The sequence below is a fragment of the Pseudopipra pipra genome, chromosome 8, assembly GCF_036250125.1.
Source record: "Pseudopipra pipra isolate bDixPip1 chromosome 8, bDixPip1.hap1, whole genome shotgun sequence".
NCBI lineage: Eukaryota > Metazoa > Chordata > Aves > Passeriformes > Pipridae > Pseudopipra > Pseudopipra pipra.
Window position 1 is genome coordinate 11,771,163 of NC_087556.1, and position 22,270 is coordinate 11,793,432.

At 38.1% G+C, this 22,270-nt stretch overlaps 1 protein-coding gene across 2 annotated transcripts in view; it reads right to left on the reverse strand.

Annotated features, from left to right (window-relative positions):
* Positions 1-22,270, reverse strand: part of RET (ret proto-oncogene) — an 83,889-nt gene that overhangs the window by 26,862 nt on the left and 34,757 nt on the right. For both annotated transcript variants that reach the window (XM_064662547.1, XM_064662548.1), the window contains exons 3-10: positions 13,459-13,710; positions 11,563-11,856; positions 10,843-11,084; positions 9,176-9,377; positions 8,517-8,716; positions 3,955-4,213; positions 2,616-2,741; positions 1,657-1,767 (exon numbers count right to left, since the gene is read on the reverse strand). In XM_064662547.1, the coding sequence (XP_064518617.1) occupies positions 1,657-1,767; positions 2,616-2,741; positions 3,955-4,213; positions 8,517-8,716; positions 9,176-9,377; positions 10,843-11,084; positions 11,563-11,856; positions 13,459-13,710 (1,686 nt within the window). The remainder of the gene's footprint in view (positions 1-1,656; positions 1,768-2,615; positions 2,742-3,954; positions 4,214-8,516; positions 8,717-9,175; positions 9,378-10,842; positions 11,085-11,562; positions 11,857-13,458; positions 13,711-22,270) is intronic.

The following is a 22,270-nucleotide window of genomic DNA, read 5'->3' on the forward strand; positions in this document are numbered from 1 at the left end:
AGAATGTAAAAATACTAGTTGTTGGACAAAACCAAAGATGATGTACGACTACTGCTAAAACCAAGAAAGCAGCAAGGTATATAGGTCTGAGCAGTATATTTTTCCATCATCAGAAAGCCAAAGCGCAGAGGAACCTACAAAGATAATTAATTTACAACTGTTTAGCCAGATTCACTCACTGCAACCAGCCCTGAAGCGGTTACTTACTACAAGAAAGTCTCTTGCTCAGAATGCAATTAGGTTGCCTCTATTCGATAGGCACAGCCACGACACTGGTAGTTTCAGCTGAGTGCCCTTGAATGTAATATTGATAGTGTTCCTGTGAGAAAGCACTTTTGGAACTCAAGCACATGGCCACCAAAACGACAAATGAATTACAAAAATAAAGTCACAACTGTCTGTACTTAAAGAACATCCTTGATCTCGATGCATCTGGGCCTTTCTATTTATTGCTTGCCATTCCCAAAGAAATGTCCCCTGCCAGTAAAAGCTGATAAAATGGTACTCCTGCACCTCTGAGCTCCCAGAACACACTTATTTCTCTGTCTGTAAGTACACTGCTTTTGGGCACCAACCCAGGTTCTCAATTGTGTCAAGTCATGTATACAATTATTCAACTCTGGCATTAAAGGGCATGCATAACATCTTGAAAACTTGTCTTACTTGCTTGTTCATTATCAAGTAAGATAATATTTCTTTCAGGCTTCTGTTGAGCAAAACATTTGATGCTGCATATGTTGCACATTATGTGTTTTAGCATTGTAGCCTCTGGCACAAATATTTCCACTTTTAGAATTAAAACTGATTGTGGTTATTATCATTAAAGAATTCTTTTCAGATGATTAGAGAAGTTACTCCATTTCCTTCAAGCATTTCTGGCACTTTAAGGATTGTTTTTATGCACTCTAATGAAATAATTATCTTTGCAATAACACTAATTTACAATACACAATCCCATTCTTGCATGTTAGAAATACAAAGAAGTCTCTTTAGTAATTCATTTTATGGAAGAACATTAAGTCCTAAACTGTAAGAAAATGCTAGTTCCTCTAAGACCCCATTTTAAAAACTAAACTTGGAGTATACAATGTCAGAGTCAGAAGAAGTAGTCAAGAAACATCTATGTCTTTATTCCTGAATTAGATACTGATGGATAAAAACATCAACTTAAAAATTATCATCTCACAGAAGATGGAAATTGCTCAAGAGCATTACACTGTTTTTCTACCCTTTGTCTACCCAAATGATCCTTTGTAAACACATTTATTTCAAATTGAAATTTGTTTCTTTTAACTTATTTAGCTGGGAGTTCAAATAGACACGGTTCCTATCATACTGTGCTTAAGTTAGGAAGTAGGTCATTAACATGCCTAAAACCTCTTCCAGCAATTGCCTCCACTGGAAAACACTACCTGTGATTTAACAGGGAGCAGAATGAGAATTACTGAAAAAAACTTATCCTTTCCATCACTGTCAGCCAATAGGTGTTACCTGCCTGGTTTAAAACAGGACAAGATTAATCCCCATAACATTAACTCTCTTGTATAATTCAAATGCAGAGATGCTGAGCTTGTGAAAGTATCTGGGATCAGGAAAGTGAAATTTGAGAAGTGATCAGTAGTGACACAGATAAGCCCATCCTAAACATTTCCATACTTGTGCAGTCCTGGGGGCACACAGCTGGATCTTTGCTTTCCACCACATCGCAGATGCCATCTGGACAAGTCTTGATGCTCGGGGTGCACGTGGAATAGTTTGTGGTGATCCCTGTCAACACACAAACAGACAGCTGCAAAAATACCACAAGGCTTGGAAGGAAAGTTTATTGCATCTTCTCACTCCACACTGACACTCTAAAGCACAGGTTTTAAAATAAACATCTATAAATATAAATATCTGCTAAAGTTACAAGCAAGACAACAGCTAAAAGCAACTGGAAGAAGCATTTTTTGCTATCTTTTCTGCTTTTGCTATTTTTTCATGTCACTTGCAGTTACAGTAAGTATTGCTTTAGCAAACAGAGCAAAAAGAGCTAGCTGATTAACTTGAGAATGAAGAGTGGCTTTCACAACTGAGGATGTCTCTATACAATTTTACATGCAAATATGAGGGTTACAAGTGATGGTAGAGAATTTGTGATACTTATGGCACTTTGAAGGGATAAAGCATCGACACAGAAGCATTGTTCTGGAAGAGTCAGGAGTGCTGTCACCAGCCAGATGTGTACTACACACCACAGAAAACTGAGACACTGCTTCTGTGCTCACCAACTCTGCTGGGGTGTACCTGCTCAGAGGCACAGTGCTATGTTCCAAACTCAATTCACAGTCACAAAGATCATCTTGCCATAGGTCACCTGTTCCAGTTACACTGCTGCAACCTCAATTCACTACCTGGTGATTTACATTTCATGTTCAATAGGGTCAAGATCAAGAATGACCATTCCAACTCAATCACATTTTCCTTCCTAGTGCGTGTTTCATACAGGCATTAACTTTTTTAGCTCCAGCTTCTGCATAGTTTGCTATAACATGTATAAATCAGTTTATATCTACAGAAGTAAAATGCACTATTACAACTAAACAGAAGTTTGATTTCACACAACCTAAATGTACCTTTTCCACTGCCTTGTCTCCACTGGCATTTTCCTGTTAGTACTCCCAGGCCACCACACTCTTCACATTCAGCGTGGTGCTTACTTATAGCACAAGAGTCAGGGCAGTCCTCTTCTTTTTTTAAAACTGTTGGGAAAAGTGTTTACTGTAAATTCAGGACAGAGGACATGAACACACAAGCAAGTCAGCTCAAAGTAGGAAAACTCTGTTTTTGGAGATAGATAGGAAGGAAAGAAAGATGAAGAAAGCAGTGAAAGACTGAACACTGACTGACCCAACTGAGTAAACTTAGATAACCATTAAAGCAAAGTCCAGGTGTTTCTTTTCTATGAAATAAAAGATAAGCAGCAAGATCATAATGACATGGTTATCTCTGCTTGATAGCACTCTGTCACTGCCTAGAACTGTAGACACGTGCTAACATACCAATAACAGAACAATAGAGAACACAAGTACTTACAGCTTCATACAGAACTTTTAATTAAGAGAAAATACTTAGTTCTTGGGCTAACACAGTAGTAGCCCAAAGAGCATCAGCTGGAAATGTATGTTTTCAGACAATACAAGGCTTTTGCAAAAACACAAGTCCACTGCAAGCTTTTGTTTCTTTTTCTTCAACCCATTTGCTCTTGCCATAGGAGTTCTGACATGATAGAAGGGACAGGAGGTGATTATCAGGTAGAATTGTAAGGTTTTGCATAAAATGCAATATAGTTTGCAGAGAAATCAGTATGTTTCCAGTGAAATGCTCTTCTGCTGTGGCTGTTATAGAATACTTCTAACTTCCTTCCCCTTAAGGGTGGGTCATAACACTGCCCTTATGAACTTTTCAGTCAAATGGTGTCAGTGCAATTGCTACAAGAATGTTAAGAAAACTTTTTAAAAATAAAAAAAAGAAAGAAAGAAAACATTGGAGAGAGAAGGGGGGAGAAAAATTATTTATATATTTTTATATCTATATAATAAATATACTTAGGCCAGAGATTTCTTGTTTCATATAGACAGATACACATATGCACACTCTTTTTTATTCCATGGGAATATGTGAAATGCAAAATAAAGGTCACACAGACACACACTAAAGATTCTTCTAAGTCAAATGTCACCATGAGCATTATGAATTGCATGTGATACACTGCATTAGTTCTTCAAACAAATATCTGCTACAGGAAGGTCTGACTCAAACTCAAAACATAGACTTTGTGATCTGTGTCCTGTAGCTCAGATTCATTTTCATTTTTAATGCCATCAGCTATAGATCACCCTACTACAGTTACTGGCATCACTAATACCAGTGACACAATAACAGTAAGTGAATAGTTCTGATTGGGGTACTTACGAGTTCCTTCCAATACAACAGTGAGGAGGGTCTTGGCGTGTTTCCTGCTCTGCTTGTCTGTAGCTTGAACAGTGTATTGGATTTCCTTGCATTCGGGTCTGCGCAGCGCAGAGGAATCATTCACATAAAGGCTTCCGTATTTGTCTTCTCGGCCTTGAAGGATGCCCACAGGATAGCAGCTTGCATTGGGGGACAGCAGCTTGTAGGTGATGTTTACACCACGGAATTTCATACAGTTTTCAATGCAGATTTTTCCTATCTAGGTTCAAACACCAACAAAGAAATCACAAACAACAGAAACAAAACGATACACAAAAAATGTTAAGTGCTTCCCAAAAACATCTGGAATAAAATGAAGGATATTACTACTTGCAGAATTCAGCATTTATTTTGGGGTTACAGATTTTATATTTTACTACAAATGCTTTAAATGAGATTTATTCTCAGTAAAAATGAGAGGTCAAGCATTACCATTGCCTTCAGGCTAGCAGTGGAAATGCAAAAAGCCTTGAACCAGAGAATCAGTAGTATTTGGTGCCTATTGCTGATGATCAGCAGTGTTCAGTAAGAACAAGACCCTTGGGAAAGTCCGAGTTCGGTCCCTGCTCTGTCCCAGGCTGACTAGTGAAAAAAACTATGGTCTTCTTCGAGAAAACAAAGAGCTCAGCATTAACAAAGTTAAGACTCTTTTCAAATAACATAAAAATTGCTATTACTTCATGTTTATAATATTACAGTCAAAAAGTTTCTGTCCAGCAGAGTTCTCTGAAAGCCTTAAAAGGAATAAAACCTCATTGTTTCCCATTTGCAATTTTAAAACATTTTATTCTAAAAATTAAAATATGTTGGTTTGCCATATTTGAACTTCTGCCTGCCACAATATCTATGCTAGAACACTCCTCAATCTGAAACACATCATCTAAGAAGCAGAGGAATGTAAAGCCCCATGTCCTGTCCAGCTCCTACAGGAACTGATCCAAAATTCACTTTGGTTTTTCCATTTACAAGAGTGGGATTCGGATCAGGCCCAGAGGCATTGGCTTCCTTTGCAGGGAAAACCACAATGTGAAGGGTGGGGTGTTATTGAAGGGAACTTGGTGATGGATTGTTTTCAAACGCTGCAGTCCAGAAATGTTTTCAAGTAACACCACTGCTGGTGAAAGCATATCTGTACATCTTGGTTTCAGCATTCTTATTTAAAAATGTAACAGAAAAAAAAAGGTTTTTTGTACTAAGACCTCTTCCCATGAACTTGGACTATTTAAAGTCAGAGGGGAAGCCTTTGAAGTTCTATAAGCATATTTTGTCATAAGATAGTCCCACTTTATCTAACTTATTCCCACACACATCACTGATGGCTCATTTGGCACCATTTTTGTTGTGTTTTTTTTTGGTGGCAGGATAACACAGAAAGACTATTAAAGCAATCAGAAGCTAGGCCATTTCTTTCTGGCTCTCTCCTCTCCATAGCATGCTGGGACTGGCAGGAAGAAAAAGAGGACAAGATTTCCACTGTTTATAAACTCTGTCTAGACACAAGGTCTAGACATGTCCCTTCCAGAACCACGTCATCTCAGCCTTGGTGCTGCATTGCAACTGGCAGAGGTTTGCAGCTGCTGAGATGGTGTTCCCTTGAGGCGGCAGGAAAACACAATGATGTTCCGTGGCATTGACCTTTATACAGAACTACACTGAACTGCCCTTTCTGCCTACTCTGCCATAACTGCTGTTTCCAGGAACTGCTGTTTCTGACCAACAGAAATTTCCTTCAATGGGGATGGAGAAGATCCCATAACTTCAGGGGCCCTGAAGAGCAGATTATCCTTAGAACAGCGCATTGGCCAGTTTTGCTTTCTCTGTAAAATTTGAGGAGAAGCTAGAAGAGCCCCCTCCAGAAATTTCTGCAAGAAAGATAAAGATAGGTTTTCTCTTTTTGCCTGATTCTACTAAGGAAAGCCCAACCTTGTAACTTTGCTCTGCTCCACAAAGTCTGGAGTCAGCTCAGTTCTCAGGTGCAGCAAAGCACAGCCCTAGGGGAAAAAGGTGGAAGCAGCCAGTTCCCCTTTCTCAGGAGGGTGAAAAATCAGGTAATCAGGGTTATCAGGGTAAAGGGTAATCAAGATTAACATCAATTTATAGGGGAGGAACCTTCAAAGGTGCATTTTGCGAGACTCTCAATAGTTGACATAGAAATAACCATTAACAGAAATAGGAACAAAAAAAATCCATCTCTTGAGCTCCAGAGTTTATTGAAGTCTGGATAATGATAATGTTCCTCTTCACTGAATTCTGGGGACATTTGGACATATAACCTCTCTAAAAATCTGAGCCAATGTTATTCATCATTTGTCTCAGTAAATGTCAATAGATCTTTAAGTCCTTTGATAAGTTAAATGCCACTGGGCAAGCCTGTACCGTCAGGCCATGCTCCTGTTATTCAATTCATTTAGCTGCTCAAATAGACAAATGGCATCAGCCCAGCAGTTAATAATTTCTTCACGCTCCTGTGTTTTCCTTAGGGCAAGAGACAGTTCAGCCTTCATATTGATTTGGCCCAGTACTTTTCCTGACTGCTCTGGCATATCACGGCTAATTATACAGCCAACTTTAATAATGTGAAGTGTTGGGGACTAAGCTGCTTACATTGACTTGTGCTCCAAGCTGAGCACACCAAATTCAAACCCAGTCTCAGAAGTAAGTGGATGACACTTTAACTGAGTTGACACTGACTGAGAACACCACCTCCAGAGCCAGGATGAGTTTTGCACTTCTCTGCTCAAGAATCAGAACAAAATCTGTTTGTGAATTTGTGTTTAGACGGCACAAAGAAAAAGATCTCTTCCCAAAGACTCAGAGGAATTCTTGCCAGGAACAGTTTTCCCTACTACTACTGCCACCCAGTGAAACTGCACAATTGGTGGGAAGCACCACTGTTTCCAGAAATCCTAAAATTCCTTTTCAGATGTTTGACTCTCATGACAACATGCAAAACCGGCAGCTTTAAAAGTCAACTTTTTGTGGGTTTTTTTTTGTTTTGCACTCTGGAACTAAAAAAAATGCATACTCCCAGATTTTAAAACTAATGTGTTCAAGCAATCTAGGGCATGCACAGATAAACATGATTGACCAAACTTAATGTGGAGCTCATTCATTCATAATATTATTGTATGCATACACCTATATATAAAAACACACACAGAAAAAAACCCTAATTAATTAATCTAAATTCATACTTACCTAACAGGTCAGTTTCCACACTTTTTACAAAGTTGTCATGTTGTGACAAAGATACAGTTGGGGCACATTTCTAGATCATAAGAGCTTAGACTATGAGTATCTTACACACCTGTGCTATTACTTCTTTTAGGGGGAAATCCACCAGTTTCACCCTACCCCCAGGCAACAGGGGAGAGTAAAGCTTTTACAACCTCATGCTACAAAAACCTCAAATGTAAGATCAAAAATAATTTGATCTGCACAAAAGGAACAGAATAGCCTCTGAAGTTTCTTACAGATTGCAAATTGAAAAGTTGCAGCCACAAGGCATCACAAAATGTCATAAAGGAGTAGCTTTTCATAGGGAGACTGCTATGTGAGCACTCTCAGTATCTTCCTCTGATTTAGGATATTCAGTGCAGACTATGGACAAAATGTCCCTTGTCAGAGCAGTAGCATTTTTATTGCTCATGTACAGCCTGTTCTGTACTCTGAAGAGCTATCAAGCCACAGTGTATTTCATCAGATTAAATAAAAGAACATGCAATATATCTAATTTCCCTTTTTCTTTCTTTTTACAATTAGCCAGAGGCTTAAAGATTAATAAAACTTAATTCTTCCTTAAGAGTCTTCTAATGAATTGGTTTTCTCTGTAATTGGGATGATCATATTTTAATCTCAGTCCTCCTCTCTGCTACAATAGTTACAAGGCATACTTTCCAGCAGCTCTCCCAAAAAGGCTCATCACTGATGTTTTTAATATTCACTTTCATAACATGAATTATATTGAACTAGTTCCTTATTAATGTACATGTTCCATAGGAATTACATTGTAATTTTCACCTGATTAACGTCAACCTGTTAGAAAGTGTTTCTGGGAAGCATTATTAATGGCAATGGTGGTGATTAAGCTAAAATGAGGATTAAGTTAGGATACACATTAATTACTAACTAGCCATTATCTTAAGAAAAGCCATTAATATACTGGAATATGTAGAGCTGGAACTCCAACAGCTGGGCAAATTTATTTTTTTGCCCTTGATATTGTTCCATTTATTCAAGCCGAAGCCACTCATGGTTGCAAGTCCTCCTGTCCATAACACACATTATTTTTCTCTATTAGTACTTCCATGTGTGGGTCCTTCTCTATTATTATGTGATGGGAGAGCTACTGCCCAGTCTACCTGCTACCCACTGCATCCAGCACCAATCATATTGGGTATCACATTTTTCACTGATTCTACTTAAAACAGTTAAAACCAACAAACAGTTTAAGGCACCTCATCCCAGTGATCCATCCACTAAGCTCTATCAGGAAGTGAATGTATCATTAACACAGTTCTTACCTGTGCAAAGCGTTCAGCATTTCTGTTCACTGTGAACTGGTAAGTCATGTTTGAAAACTGAATGCTGACAGGGAGGATGGAGACATTGAAATGAAGCATCACTGATCTTTCTGGGCCATGAAATTCCGTGTCATTCACCAAAACATCCAGCTGGAAGTAACGATGCTCTGTGACTGAAATGCTTTTATTCAGTACCAGTTCTGCAAAGGAAAAAGATTAGTCTATTACCAGCCCACATTATCTTTAAGTGTATATTTTGAAACAGCAACCCCAACAAAAATAGACATAATAAAATTAAGTATACATATCAAAATTTCCTAACAGGAAACAGAAGGCAATTTAAATATGAAATACGTTCTTATGGAGTTATATCTGTGTCATTCAAGATGTTTGGGAGGCCCTCTTCTCTTCTTACCTACCATGCTGAGAATCCTACAATCAAAACCTCTTACTTATCAGTTTACAAAACATCATCCTGTACACTCCCTATCCCAGAGATGCACAAGCTCCATTTTTTCAGCACATATTTAAAACTCAGTCTTTTCCGAACTTGAAATTTTTCAGCTTTCATTGGCTCAATATTTACAAAATGCTTACAATAGCTTACTGGTCAATCACTAACAAGCAACTTCTCCTTTATTTGAAGAAAGAGACCTTACTGTACTCATGTCGAGTTCCCCTCACTTGGCTGCCATTTGGGCTGAAGTGGATTTCATCAAAGATGTGCTCTACACGAAATGTTTCACTTATCCAAGGATCATCAGTGACAATTGTTCCTGTGTATTTCTTTCTGCTGCTTTCAAGGGGATAAATGGGTGTGGTGTCTGCATCGTACACAGTCAGTGTCGCAAGAACGGTTCCCTAGAAGGAAAAAATAAATGGCATTGATGAATGATGTGTGCTTTGGAGATTGAAATATTGGTCAAATAAAACCTTACAACTTTCACTGAAACCCACTTTCATTCAAATTAATTTCAAGATTCAGGTTATCACTATTTCACACCTGTTTGGATCTGAGTTAGAAGCTCAAAAGAGGATAACAGTGGAAAAGAACTTGCTATATAATCATTTGAGCCCCAGTCCAAATACAGTGCTAAACTGCTGAGGTAGGAAATGAGCGTACATACACAGCTCTTGATTTTTTCTTTTCTTAAAATCAGTTATTCTACAATGCTACTTTAAAAAGCAGGTAAGTAATATCAGCACTTACAAGACACGAAATACATTCAGACAGGTCAAACTCATTACCCACGTGACAGAAGTGGCCTGGGTTGTCTGCTTAGTCTACTAGATTGCTGTTTTCTACTTGGATACTGCGACCAAAAGGCCTTTAAGATTTTTATTAGCAATTCTATTCTTTCAGATTTGTTTGAACTGAATGTTTCCAAACATAATGCCTTCTTTTTTTTTTTACTACAAAATATCACTGAAATTCACTACATTGTGAACACGTCACAGGCATGTAATTTCAAAAAGAATATTTTACTTTATCAAACAGTTTTACGGGACCTTCACTTTCTATCATCCAGAGCTAAATTTCAAAATTTTCAAATATAAAAAGGAATTACTTTATGCCCAGGCAAATGGGATGTTCACAGGTGTCTTGTAAAGACGACTTCTAGTCGGGAGATGGCAGCAAACTCCCAAAATCAGTCTTTTCCCTTCCCTTCGACACAAATATGATCAAAATGTACTTTGAAGGGAGAATTGACTACCAAAAGACACCCAGGGATTCAGATCTTTAGAAAGATGACCTTGCCATGGTAAGGGGGAAGTGAAAGGTCACAATAAAAAGAAGATCCTGGAGCTCTCCTTTGACAGCCTGGCCCTGGAAACTTCGCAGGGGCAATGTTTGCCTGCAGAAGTCAACCACTATTGTTACAGCATCCTAATAAATGTTCTGAATGTAGTTCTGATGTCTTACATAGATTTGCATGTATGGGACTGGTACACAGACATACTTGCTCTAACAACGCTCAGTTTTAATTATCTGGGGGAAACAACCCTTCAACAAATAGAGCAGAGCTCAGTGTGGAGAGCTAGAGCAATCCTAACCACAGACTCAGCAATTGTCCATCCTGACCTTGGAAACTGCTCAAATTTCTTCACACTGTTTAATTAACCCAAACTCTTCTTTCTTTTGGGGCCCGAATAAGATATAACTCGGGGGACAGGAATCCTACAAACATCATTTTACAGTCTCTAGAGTATGGTGTGATGATGGGCTCATTGCTGAGATCCATTATCCAGAACGTGGTGCTTCCCAGTAATCACACCTCCCACTGCTGAGTTCCTACTCCAGGCACTAGGTAAAGGAGAACGTTACCTCTTTCCTGTTGAACTCCACAACAGCATCTGCAGTATCAGTGCCATTGGGAAGGAAGGGAGGAGAGTCATCTTCATCCAGCACATTCACCAGGAAGGGCACCTCAACCTGCATTTCCCTGACTCCCTCTCTCACGGTGCACTTGGCAATCAGCTCGTATCTCTCCCTCTCCTCTCGGTCCAGGCGCTGTGTCACACGCACACTGGTGGTGTTCTCATTGTAGCGAAAGGGCAGACCCTCAGCTGGAAAACAGCCACAGGAGAAAGAGGGACAATCACTTCCCAGTATAGGGCTCTGATATCAGTTTTCTTCTTTAATACCCTTTTGCAATCCACTTGGGCATCACGACTACACAATAAAAGACAGACTCAGAAGTGAAATACAAGGAATTTGTGTGGTTATATTAGGGTAGGGAGAAAACATGGAATAGATGGGAAGATTCTACAGTCTAGAAGCAGGACCATTTAAAGCTCAGGGTACTCTCAGTCTGCTTTTAGCAGGTACAAACTTCTAAAAGTAATCTTTTCTTTACGGAAGGGGATAGTCCTCCTTCCCATCCCCTCTGTATATCTCAAAAGCAAAATCTTCAGGCTCAGTTTACATTTGCAATGGAACTTCCTTTACAGAATCAATCTAGAGGATCTACTGCAAAAGAGATCTTTAACAGTGCAGCTGTTTGTATCTATTGCTGGTACATGACCAGCTCAGTTCCAGTTTTACCTGCTAGCAGTTTGTAGGAAATGCTGAGATTCTGACACAGATGATGAACTGAGGGTAACTGGAGCTGATGAAATGTGCCAGGTGGTTTATTCTCCTCGATGTGAAAGGAGAGATCCATTTCTGTGAAGCAAAGTTGCCTTGCTGTCAAGGAACTGCAAGCTGGTGCCGTAGCATTGATCAAAGAGAGGAAAACCGTGGTGCGTGTAGCAGAGTCACATTCCTTCTCTTGGAAAGGGTGGGATGAAAGGAAGACATACAGCATCACCTTTGATAATGGCATCCAGTTTCCTACAGCTTCAAGGGAAAAAAAACGCCAGAAGAAATATTTTACAGAAGACAAGTCAACATTTCTTTTCCTCATTATTTCATAAATGATCATTTAGTCCTATTATGTGATAAAACAATTCTTCTGGTGGGAAGACCTTAAACCTTAATAATCCCAGTAAGGTAAAAAAACCTAAGGGCTTAGCACCAATTTTACATTATGGAACTTCACAAACAATATCAGCATTACAGATGTAAAACACTAACATAAAGCAGGTCTCTATTAAAAATCAGTTTTTTGTAGGACTGCTTTTTGAAGGGACTAGAGCAGAGTGGGGTGGAAGCAGGAAAAATAATGCACGAAATGGAAGAGATACTCAGGACAGACCCATAACTACTATCATTTCAGTCACTGCATTCTGACAGTTTATTCCAGTTGAGGATACGGGTCAAATTGTTTAGGTTTAGAGGACAGATTGTTCATCATTTTGAAATATAAAGAGCTGGACAAGAGATAAAATAGAAGTTAAAAGTATCCTGTGACATCTACTACTACACCCTCAAGCCTTATTTTGATTACCTTGGTTTGACTACAGACAGCACAGAAATACCTCTGTAACAGATCTAATTCACTTGAAAAGATGTTGTAGGTCACTTTGATTTGCAGGAACAAAACAAGGCTCTCAGGTGCTGGATAGATGCTCCTCTTTTGTTCAGTTACAAAAAGCTATCTGATATTCATGAACACCAAGTACCAAAAATGCAGCGAAAATGGTATCATTTTCGGATATCAAACACTCAGCACTCGAAAAATAAAACAGTAAGTGTATGAAGTTGAAAATTTCAACATCAAGGTACCTAAGTCAGAGGGTAGAGTTGATATATGGTTCTTACAAACTGAAGACAGTTACTACAGACTCTCTCCAACAGTAAAATTTCTGCAACTGATCACAGCACTATGCCATTAACTCCTCACCCATTTCCTCCTCCACCATCTAATGATACCTAATTTCCTCATAGATCAAAATCACCAAAACCAATTTGCTGCTAGAGTATAAAAGAAGGGGGGAAAAAAATGGAGATAATTAATTTCTGTAGTTCAACAGTAAGCTTCTCTAACAAAGCCAAATCTCAAGAGAGGGAGAGAGGCACAATTAACCATTTCTTCTAAGAGCTCTGGGGTGTTATATGCAAATGTACTTTGTGAATCCATGTTACCAGAATTCAAGGACCATTTACAAGAGTTTGAACCTCTCTAACAGCCTTGCTCTGGGCACTAAGTGCTGGAATTGGCCTCACTTGCATCAGTAGATGAACAAACTGCAAACCTCAGTGTAAAGCTTTGACTTATACAGCTGTGAAATGCAGAAAAAAAATATTTCAAGTAATGCAACTTTCCCACCCTATTGGAGTCCCCAGTGCAAGCAACTGGATCTGTCCAAGGTCACCATTTGCTTTGGCATATTGTTCCCTGTTGTGGGTTTCATTGAGTCGGATTCCTCATTTTAAAAGGGCAGATGTGTTTTTTTCAAATGTGATGCTCATCTTCTGTTGGAGAAATCTCATCATCTGAATGTATTTTTCTCTAAGAACAGATATCTCAACAAGAAAAACTAGTCTTCTTATACTTACACAACGTGTTAAAGTCGTCTCTATCCAGGCTTTTGCTGAGGTAGAGAAGTCCTGTTTTTTCTTTGATTTGAAACCAATTATTTTCATGGGATCTTGCTCGAGAAATTATGAGAGTCTGGCACAGATGAAAGTGGGCCACTTCTTCATGTGAATCCTTCAAGGCGTGGATGCGCAGGAGCGGCATACCTGCTGGCTCATCGATGTACACATTCTCCAAGTACTCTTTCCTGGGGAAGTAGAGACCAAAGGCCACTGCAAAGAGAAGAGGTAGTCCCAGTTAAATGATTTTCTGCACTGGCATTTTCTTAAGAGATGTATTTCCAAAGAACCAAAGGCTTCATTCTCTAAGAAGGAAAGAAGCACTAAAAAAGATGTGGAAAAAGGCAGATCCTCAACTGGTGTAAATAAATACAGTTTTACTGTACTCAAGCCAAGGACACAGCCACCAAAAATGTGCTCTATAGCTTATGTTCCAGTTACAAAATCATCTGCTTTTTGAAAGCAAAACTGCCTTGCTGTAGACAAGGTCCAATTTAAGCAGAACACTTAAGGAAGTTCTGCTTGCCAAATTTTACTTAAGTTTCTACCTGGCACTCTCAGCTGTAATTCCACTGAAAGCCTAAACATCCTCTCTGTTGAGAGAAAACACAGAAATGCATTACCCACTTTTCCTCAGATTACATAAAACCTCTCTTACACAGGAGTCCTTTTGTGGCTCCCTCCCTTTTTCAACAAGCCAGCATGATACTTTCGGTACAGAAAATGGGAGTTGTTTAAAAAAAACTGATATGAAAGTCTTGTAAGTATTTTAAATATGACAGATGAGAAAGCTGGGAACTGAATGAGGAGGAAAACGTACATTTCTTTTTGGTACAATGGTTGTGACTGATCCAATCACCTCCCACCCTGGCACTGCAGACATTTACATTCAGTAGAGCTCAACTGCCCCTTGATGCCCGTTTCTTCAACTGATCTCATTTTACTGGGTCATTTTGCAATGGCCTCTCTACCCATTTCCAATTCTTCCCCTCCAATTTCATTTCTTGCAAATATGATCACAGTGGAATGCTCGATAAGCAAGGCAAGGACAAAGTGATGCTCATTGCACTCATAGGCACTGCAATACTGGAACTGTCACTCTTGGACTTCACATGCACTGACAGTCTGTACTTGTTCCCATCCAAAAGAACACTTGCATACTGCAGAATTGTGCATCATTTAATCCACTTTGATAAGGAGTCAAGCATATAAAAAGCTCACACATCTGCTGAACAAATGTAAACAATAACAATTTCCGTCTGTTATTACTATAAAGCTCTCTCAGCTTAAATCAAGCCAGACACAACTGGAAATGATAGTAATGTAGCAGTAAAATTAAGGATATAATTCCAAAATATCTTCAAAATAGCATCAGGCTATAGCACATATTTGTTTTGTATTATTATTGGATCCATACACTGTTCTACTGAATGGAGTGCACCGCAAACAAACTGTAAACAAGAGATCTCTAATTTCATTTGGAAATACCACAGAAACGAGTGTACCTTGCAATGATTCATGACATCATCAGTATCCCTGGATGCAATTACATCCATGAGATTTACAGAGACCCATTATTTTTTTCCTACATATACTTTGCAATATATGAATAAGGTGCTAAAGTAATATGGTAGGTGAACTCACTCCAAAGGACTTAAATCAAAGGGAAGCCAACAATATTCTTTCTGAGAGTTTTAGAAAAGCATTAAATCCTGACATCCTCTCTCTGGAGAAAATTTTTACTTTTCATTCTGGTGCTATCAACATCTTCTTTTTAAGTTAAGATTCCTGAATATTTATAATAAATTTAAAATATTTCTTCAGTCCCTCTCAGCTTTGAAGTGAAGGAAAACCTGGGAATATGAGCTATTAGAAGTCCTACAAAGAGGTTCGTTATCGAGAGGGATAAGGTAATATCCAAATAGCAAGCCCAGTCCCAGTGCAAGCAAATAGTCTCTCTTGGGGTATTTTGTATAAAAACTTGATTCTAGAACAATGAAAACTTCCTTACAAGAAATTCAACACTGAAAATTCACTACTCAAGACTAAAAAAAATACTTTTAACCCACAAATGCATACCAATGAGCCTAATACAACACTAGCTACAGGACAGAGGAATAATTATTATTTCCAAGCCTGTAGTCCCAACATGAGTAATGCTGTGTGCTCAGCATCACAAACACATCTTGTGGTACAAGAACCAGCACCACAGAGAGACATGAAATCACCTCCAGTAAAAGGAGTATACAGAAAGTAGAGTACATATTAACTGCATTGATATGTAACGTGAAAGCGCAAAAGGGAAAAATGAATATATTGAGTTGCAATTATGTGTTTCCTTTTCTTAAAGAAGTGTGTTAATCTTTATATTCTTTGCTTTATAAATCGGGGCTCACACTGCATGAGAGTACAGTTGTGTTTAACCAAATACATAAATAATTATGGCAGACATGGCCACTTAAACGCCTGAAACCTTGCAAGCAACTACACCTGAGCAGAGGTCAGCATCCTGACTGGTCTGCACTTGAAAGATAAAGTTAATATTTATGCTGCAGACTCTCTGAAGTTCTTTGGCATCAGTTCACAGGAGGAGTCTTCTCCATAGTAAAAAAAAAAAAGGAAAAAAATCCTGTAATATAAAAATCTGATTTCTCTGTAAATAACAGAAATGCAAACCCGTGCTTTGTATTTTGTAGAGGGTTCCTTCATAAAATAATTTAGAATTTGCACCACTAATTAACCAGAAATGTATTTCACAAGTTTTAAAACTGAAATTAGCTCAGTTGGTTAGAGCATGGTGCTAATAATGCCAAGGTCAGGGTTAGATCCCCAGAGAGGCCACTAAAGAGTTGGACTCGATGATCCTTGTGGGTCCCTTCCAACTCCGACTACTCTGTGACTCTGGCTTGAATCAAAAGCCACTTTAAGCAAGGAGGGGACACTGCTGTAGGAAATTAAAGTAGAAACAAGATCTTTTACTCCTCGATTCACACCTAAAAGCTGATAAAACTAAATTTTGTCCATCAGAACTGTTAGCTTTTAGTACAGAGCAGACAACACCCAAAGACAGTTTTGAGTGACATCAGTGGATATCTCATACCTTCATGTTTAACTTGAAAATGTAAAGAAAACATATTTCAAGTGAAGGGACTTTACAACACCGTAAAATAAAATAAGTTAAAAAATATGAATTTGATTTAGCTATGTAACAAGATTCACCAAATATCTGAAATTACTGGGATTTTGTAAAGTTGTTTGTGTCACCCTAACTCCACTTCAAGCACTGAAAGAGATGAGAGGTATGCAACAGACTGCTCAGGTCAGAACTACACTCTGCATATAAATCTCAGGAGGCTAATCTTAGAGGAGACCTTTGAAGTAGAAACATAGCACCCACATCTCATAGCTGTGCTCATTCTTTTAAGCCCTAGTGAGTTAAAACCAGATTCAATAAACTTGCCATCTGGCAAGTATGCTGCAGGAGGAAGAGGTTCTAATCCTGGCCACACTTCCTTGTGTCCTGAAAAAAAAAAAAAATCCATTTCCAAGGACTTGTGCAAGCTTCCTATGGAAGCCAGATGGGAGTTTTTAATGAATCTGCCATTTAAATAAAGAGGATTTGAGATGGTTACATTCAAAACTGATTGTTAAAGTGCTTTTGCTTAGGAATTAAAAGCAGACAAAAATTTCACATGACAACTTGAAATATACCACGAGAAGGTTGTGCTCTGTAATATACATGAGTAACATAATAGAGAGAGTGTTGTTGAAATATTTTGGAATCTCTGAATTTTTTTTTAGAGGATGTTTCAGCTCTCCGTACTACAAACAGCACAGGAAACATGGCAACCTCTGATGGATGAGCAAAATTATGGGATAATAGCATATCAGTAACACACAGAAGAGAAAAGTGATCACGTTTAAGCGGATGTAATGCTACTAACTAATAGCTCCTGCAGGAAATAGATACAGTTATGACAGCAGTTTTCCAGTTCAGCGAGAGAAAGCAGGTAAAACGAGAGCAGAGAAATGAGATTATATGTACTTTGAAGCCTTCATGACTGCCTTTTCAAATAAGGCAATTTTTCACGTGGCTTTTTTCAGTCATGAATTATTAGGTAAATAATGCCTTTTTTGATACAAATTGATTTTTTTTTGTACACAATTTGCTGCAGAAAACTTCACATGTTTTCAGTACTTTTTATGCACGCCGCTCTACTTTTGAGTAGCACTGGGGGACAACTCTTGATGAAAACTGTTAAATGGACTATAGAAACATTATATTCTTATGATCAACCACAATGAAAAAAAACGTAATTTATTTTTTTAGTCACAAAATGAAGTGGCATGAAATTTTTTATTAGCATAGAGGAAGACTTCGCTGTAAGACATTCTCCCAAACAATGTTTGTAACCATCTGTCAAGGTACAACTGCAGACTTCAGACGATGTTTTGGAGTGAACCACCCAAGTCACAAGATTTGTCCTGGGAAAGGACATGATCAGATAACTGGAAAACCATCTCAGGTCTGGGTGGATCACCTGCAGAGTCTCAAAGCATGTTAGAGATGGTGATAAGAGAGGACAACCAGCACACAGCAGGGTTGCTGGTCAGGAGCATTTTGTTACCCTGGTCCATAAGACAGAAGAACCAACTCCAATATCCTCTTCTGAAGAGAAGCTTCAAATGGCTGAAATATAACATTACGTTCTAAAGTTATTTTGGGTTTCACTCATGTAATCTGAAAAGTGTCTCTCAAGCCTGAGTGTTTGCTACCTTCCAACTTCTTTTCACTAGTTTGTGTTATAAATTACACTTCAGTCCAGTAGATGAAAATATTCACAGATCTCTAGGTGCCTGCTGGATGAAGGTGCAATTAAAAACACTGGTTTGTGTTTTTAAAAAAGACATAAAGAAAAAAAATAGAGAAATGGAAATGGAATGATAGTTTTCATTCAGTAAGTAATATATAATTCACATCTGACAAAATTTACTCAGAGCTTCTCCACATTTTGGAGGATAACAACTTATTTAGAACAGAACAGCCCTCATGCAGTCAAAATCCTTAATCAAACATTGACATGCATCTCCAAGAAAAGGGGGGTGCTTTTAATGAAATGACAGCCCTATCATTGTAACATGCAGGATTTAATGATATAACAGATGAACATGGCAGTCTGTTGTTAATAATCCTCCATTTGTTATACAGCATCAGATTTCAACAAGCAATTATCTGCCAACGTTAGTTTTGTGTTCCTGAAATAATTATCTTTACTTCTGACGAGCAGCCATTATGTTCCATTACTAGTATTAATATACCTAATGTCCGATTCATCAGAGAACAAGGGCAGTAATGCACTTGTATATTTTAAATTAAAGGACTTCCTCACTTAATTCCCTCCTAGTCCCTACACAATTAGGAAATAAACTTGCCCTCATAAACCAAAAAGTCTGTAATTTAGAAAAAAAAAACCCACTTGTCACTTAATAGAAAAGTAGTATGAAACAGCAGAGCTAAAAGCAACACTTGGGATTCAATCACCAGCTGACCAGGTGGCCACAGCATGGGTCAGCTGTGCCACAGGGGACACAGCACCGGTGCCAGGGGGACCAGGGGGACCCTGGGGCCACTGATCTCCCCCTCAAGTGCCCGCACAGCCCGGCACCAGGGCAAGCCAGCCTGCCAACCACCCTCGGTGTATGACCACCACCCAGGGGACACTGCTTCTGGCACAAATCACAAACGTTTCTTCTGGTTTTATACAGAGAGGTCAAATTCCACCATCAGCTCGCATTACTGCCAGGTGTAATTCCTAATGTGTTTGAGGGTCACTAGGACAATGACAAATGGAAGAAGTGGCATTCACTTAATTAACCAGCAAGACAGCAGCACGACGTTATTTACTTTTAGGTGTGTTATTTTTAAGCTGATCATTACAGAAATTGTAACAGATTTGGTATGAACCAGAAAACATAAAAAACTCCATTAAAGTGAAAATGAAATTAATTAGTTTTTTATAAAGCTGCTTGTCTGGGCCCCAGGTTAGAGTTGACTGGGGAAAGACTGCTGTAGAGCTTCATATTGGAATTTTCTCAAAGTATACTCCAGCTTTATGGAGCTGAGTAATTGCTAAGTTTCACCTGTTGTATACATTTAAATGCAGCAGAATCGTTAGAGAACAACAGAATAAATTTCAATAACAGCAGTATTAGTGAAATACATATGTTTTACAGAACATGATACCTCCAGAGAGAACAGGTCCTTATGAAGTGATGGTAAGCAGAAACAGTACTTAACTAGAATATACTCCAGACCTGTTAAACTGGTCTGGTTTAAGTTAATTGCCTCTCTTGTGATTTTCCTCAACAGATTCCCATGCTCATATTGAAAACAACCCTAAATTTTAGACTGAAAATCTAGAAAATAGGTAGATAGAAATATTAGATTAAAAAAAGCTCAGTCAGCCACCTATATTGACCTGCTAGTCACTAAATGAGAATGAATTCCACAAGACAATAATAAGACAGACCTGGGAAAGCCAAAAGATGGATTTGACAAAATGAAAGCTTTCTTTCTGTATCACTCATATTGAACATAAATTTTACAAATGACAAGATCAAAGACAGACTCTAAATTTATCAAAAAGAAATGAATTTGGATTTGTAAGAACTGTGGAAAATCTGTGCAGCTCAGTATCTACCAGAGAACAGGACAGCACTTCTACTGAAGCTCTACTTACCAGTTCAGACCAAGGTCAAACCTTTCCTTCCAGAGACTGTACTTCTATGTAAGTTTTAGAAAATCACTTTTTAATTTTAAGTGCAAAAAAAATGCTAGAAGTCTCTTTCCTCTTGCTTTCTTATGATGTCTCATTTGTCTTTTTTGGTTTCATGTTTTTGGGGAGTTGGTTTGTTGGGTTGGTTGGTTTTTGTTATTTTTTTGGTTTCAGGTTTGGGGTTTTGTTACTTTAGCAAAAAGGCAAGTTTTTGATGCTTCACTGTTCTAAATACCAGTGTTAGTAAAACTTAAACCATCCCTCATAGAAATTAGCATGCATGGAAAGTTTCTGTGAGAGATTGCAGGGGTTTCTGAAAATTCTTCAGATCCTGATTCTGCCATTCCTATAAAGTACAGCTTAATTGCTTGAGAATACCTGGATATAATTTTGCTCTACAGGAGTATGGAGCTGAAATGTAAGACAAAGAAACTCACTATATTGTTTTGCAGCACAAATTATATAATAAATATTTAATATAATTTATTTACATCTGGGTCAAATTTAGGGTGTTTACATGGCAGCATAAAAAATGAAGATGACATAATGTTTCATTTTTATACCACTCCAATACAGCTCTGTACAGACTCAATTTATCATGCTCCATACTTCTGTATTTCTAGTGACCTCTCTGTGTTTTGCTTTGAGAATTAATCCAAATTTGCAAGCATCAGAGAAATGATCTCACAAAGAGAGCTCACGCTTGTAGCCCATTTTTGTAACTAAATAGCACCTTATTCAGTGCAAACCTTCTAAAGCAAAAGGAACACTAAGAACAAGAAAAAATTAGTTTTTAAAAATAGTAGCTGAATCTTTGAACACAGACAAAGCTTTCAACAATTCCAGCATCGGAAACCAGGAAGTATTTCCACTGAGATGCTATCAGTACTTCCCTAGCACTGGAAACATTGTACAATCCTGTGTACACTTTTCATTATTTTTTCAAAAAGGTAAACTGTAGTAATTTGCAGTTGAACTTGATGGTCCTTGTGGGTCCCTTCCAACTCAAGATATTCTATGATTTAATAATAATAGTTCATAGCATGCATTCTGTGAACATACTCCCCCTGCAGCAGGAACTGGATAGGGCTGGGGGCTAACCTAGCACTGCTGAAGATATACAAAATAAGAGATTCAAGTATTCAAAGATTCTTTTTACATTTACATCCTCTCTTTTCTGCATTATATAGGTTTGTGGAAAGGGAATAGGATTATTGAGAAGAAAGCAAAATTAAGAGTAAAGTCTTGCAATGAGATCTTTGTAAAACTCCCAGCTCTGTCAGAGACAGACTCTGCAAACACTGGGTCACTCTAATCTAACACTTTTCAGTAATTTTCTTTTGCTTTCACGAGTTTCAATTAACCCCCAAAACCCAACGCATTCGAGGCTCATTCATGTTGTCGTTTGTATTTCTGCCAAGTGGAATTATTCTGCATTCTATGACCAGAGATGCCAAGACGGTGGACTCGGTCTGCTGCTTTATTTCTAATTTTTAAATAAAGATTTGTTTTTCTAGTCATCCTCTGTGCATGCTCTCTCTGTGCCTTCTAGAATGTGTTTATGTATTATATATACATAAAGATTGTGATAATGAGAAGCTAGAGAAGACCAGTGATGTACGTATCACTGTTCTGTGATAAAACTGACACACACTAGTTGTAAATCTCAAAACCATAAAATCCTCAATTAATAATGTAGTAACATACAAGTGCTCTAAATTCTTGTTATACTTTAATTAGCTTTCACATATATTTACTCTAACAGTGCTGAGCTCATATAGAAGGTAAACATTATAGCAGCGATTAGGAGCACAAGGTACTGACAACTAAATATATTCATTTCATAAAAACATGAAAATAAATCACAAGACACTCTTATCTGCAGAAATTGTTCAGCATACTTGACAAGATGAAAGGATCCTTGAAGGCAAAGACAAATAACTTTAAATTCATTATCTTAGTTAAAAGGACATCAGTATCACAATGCATTTCCTACG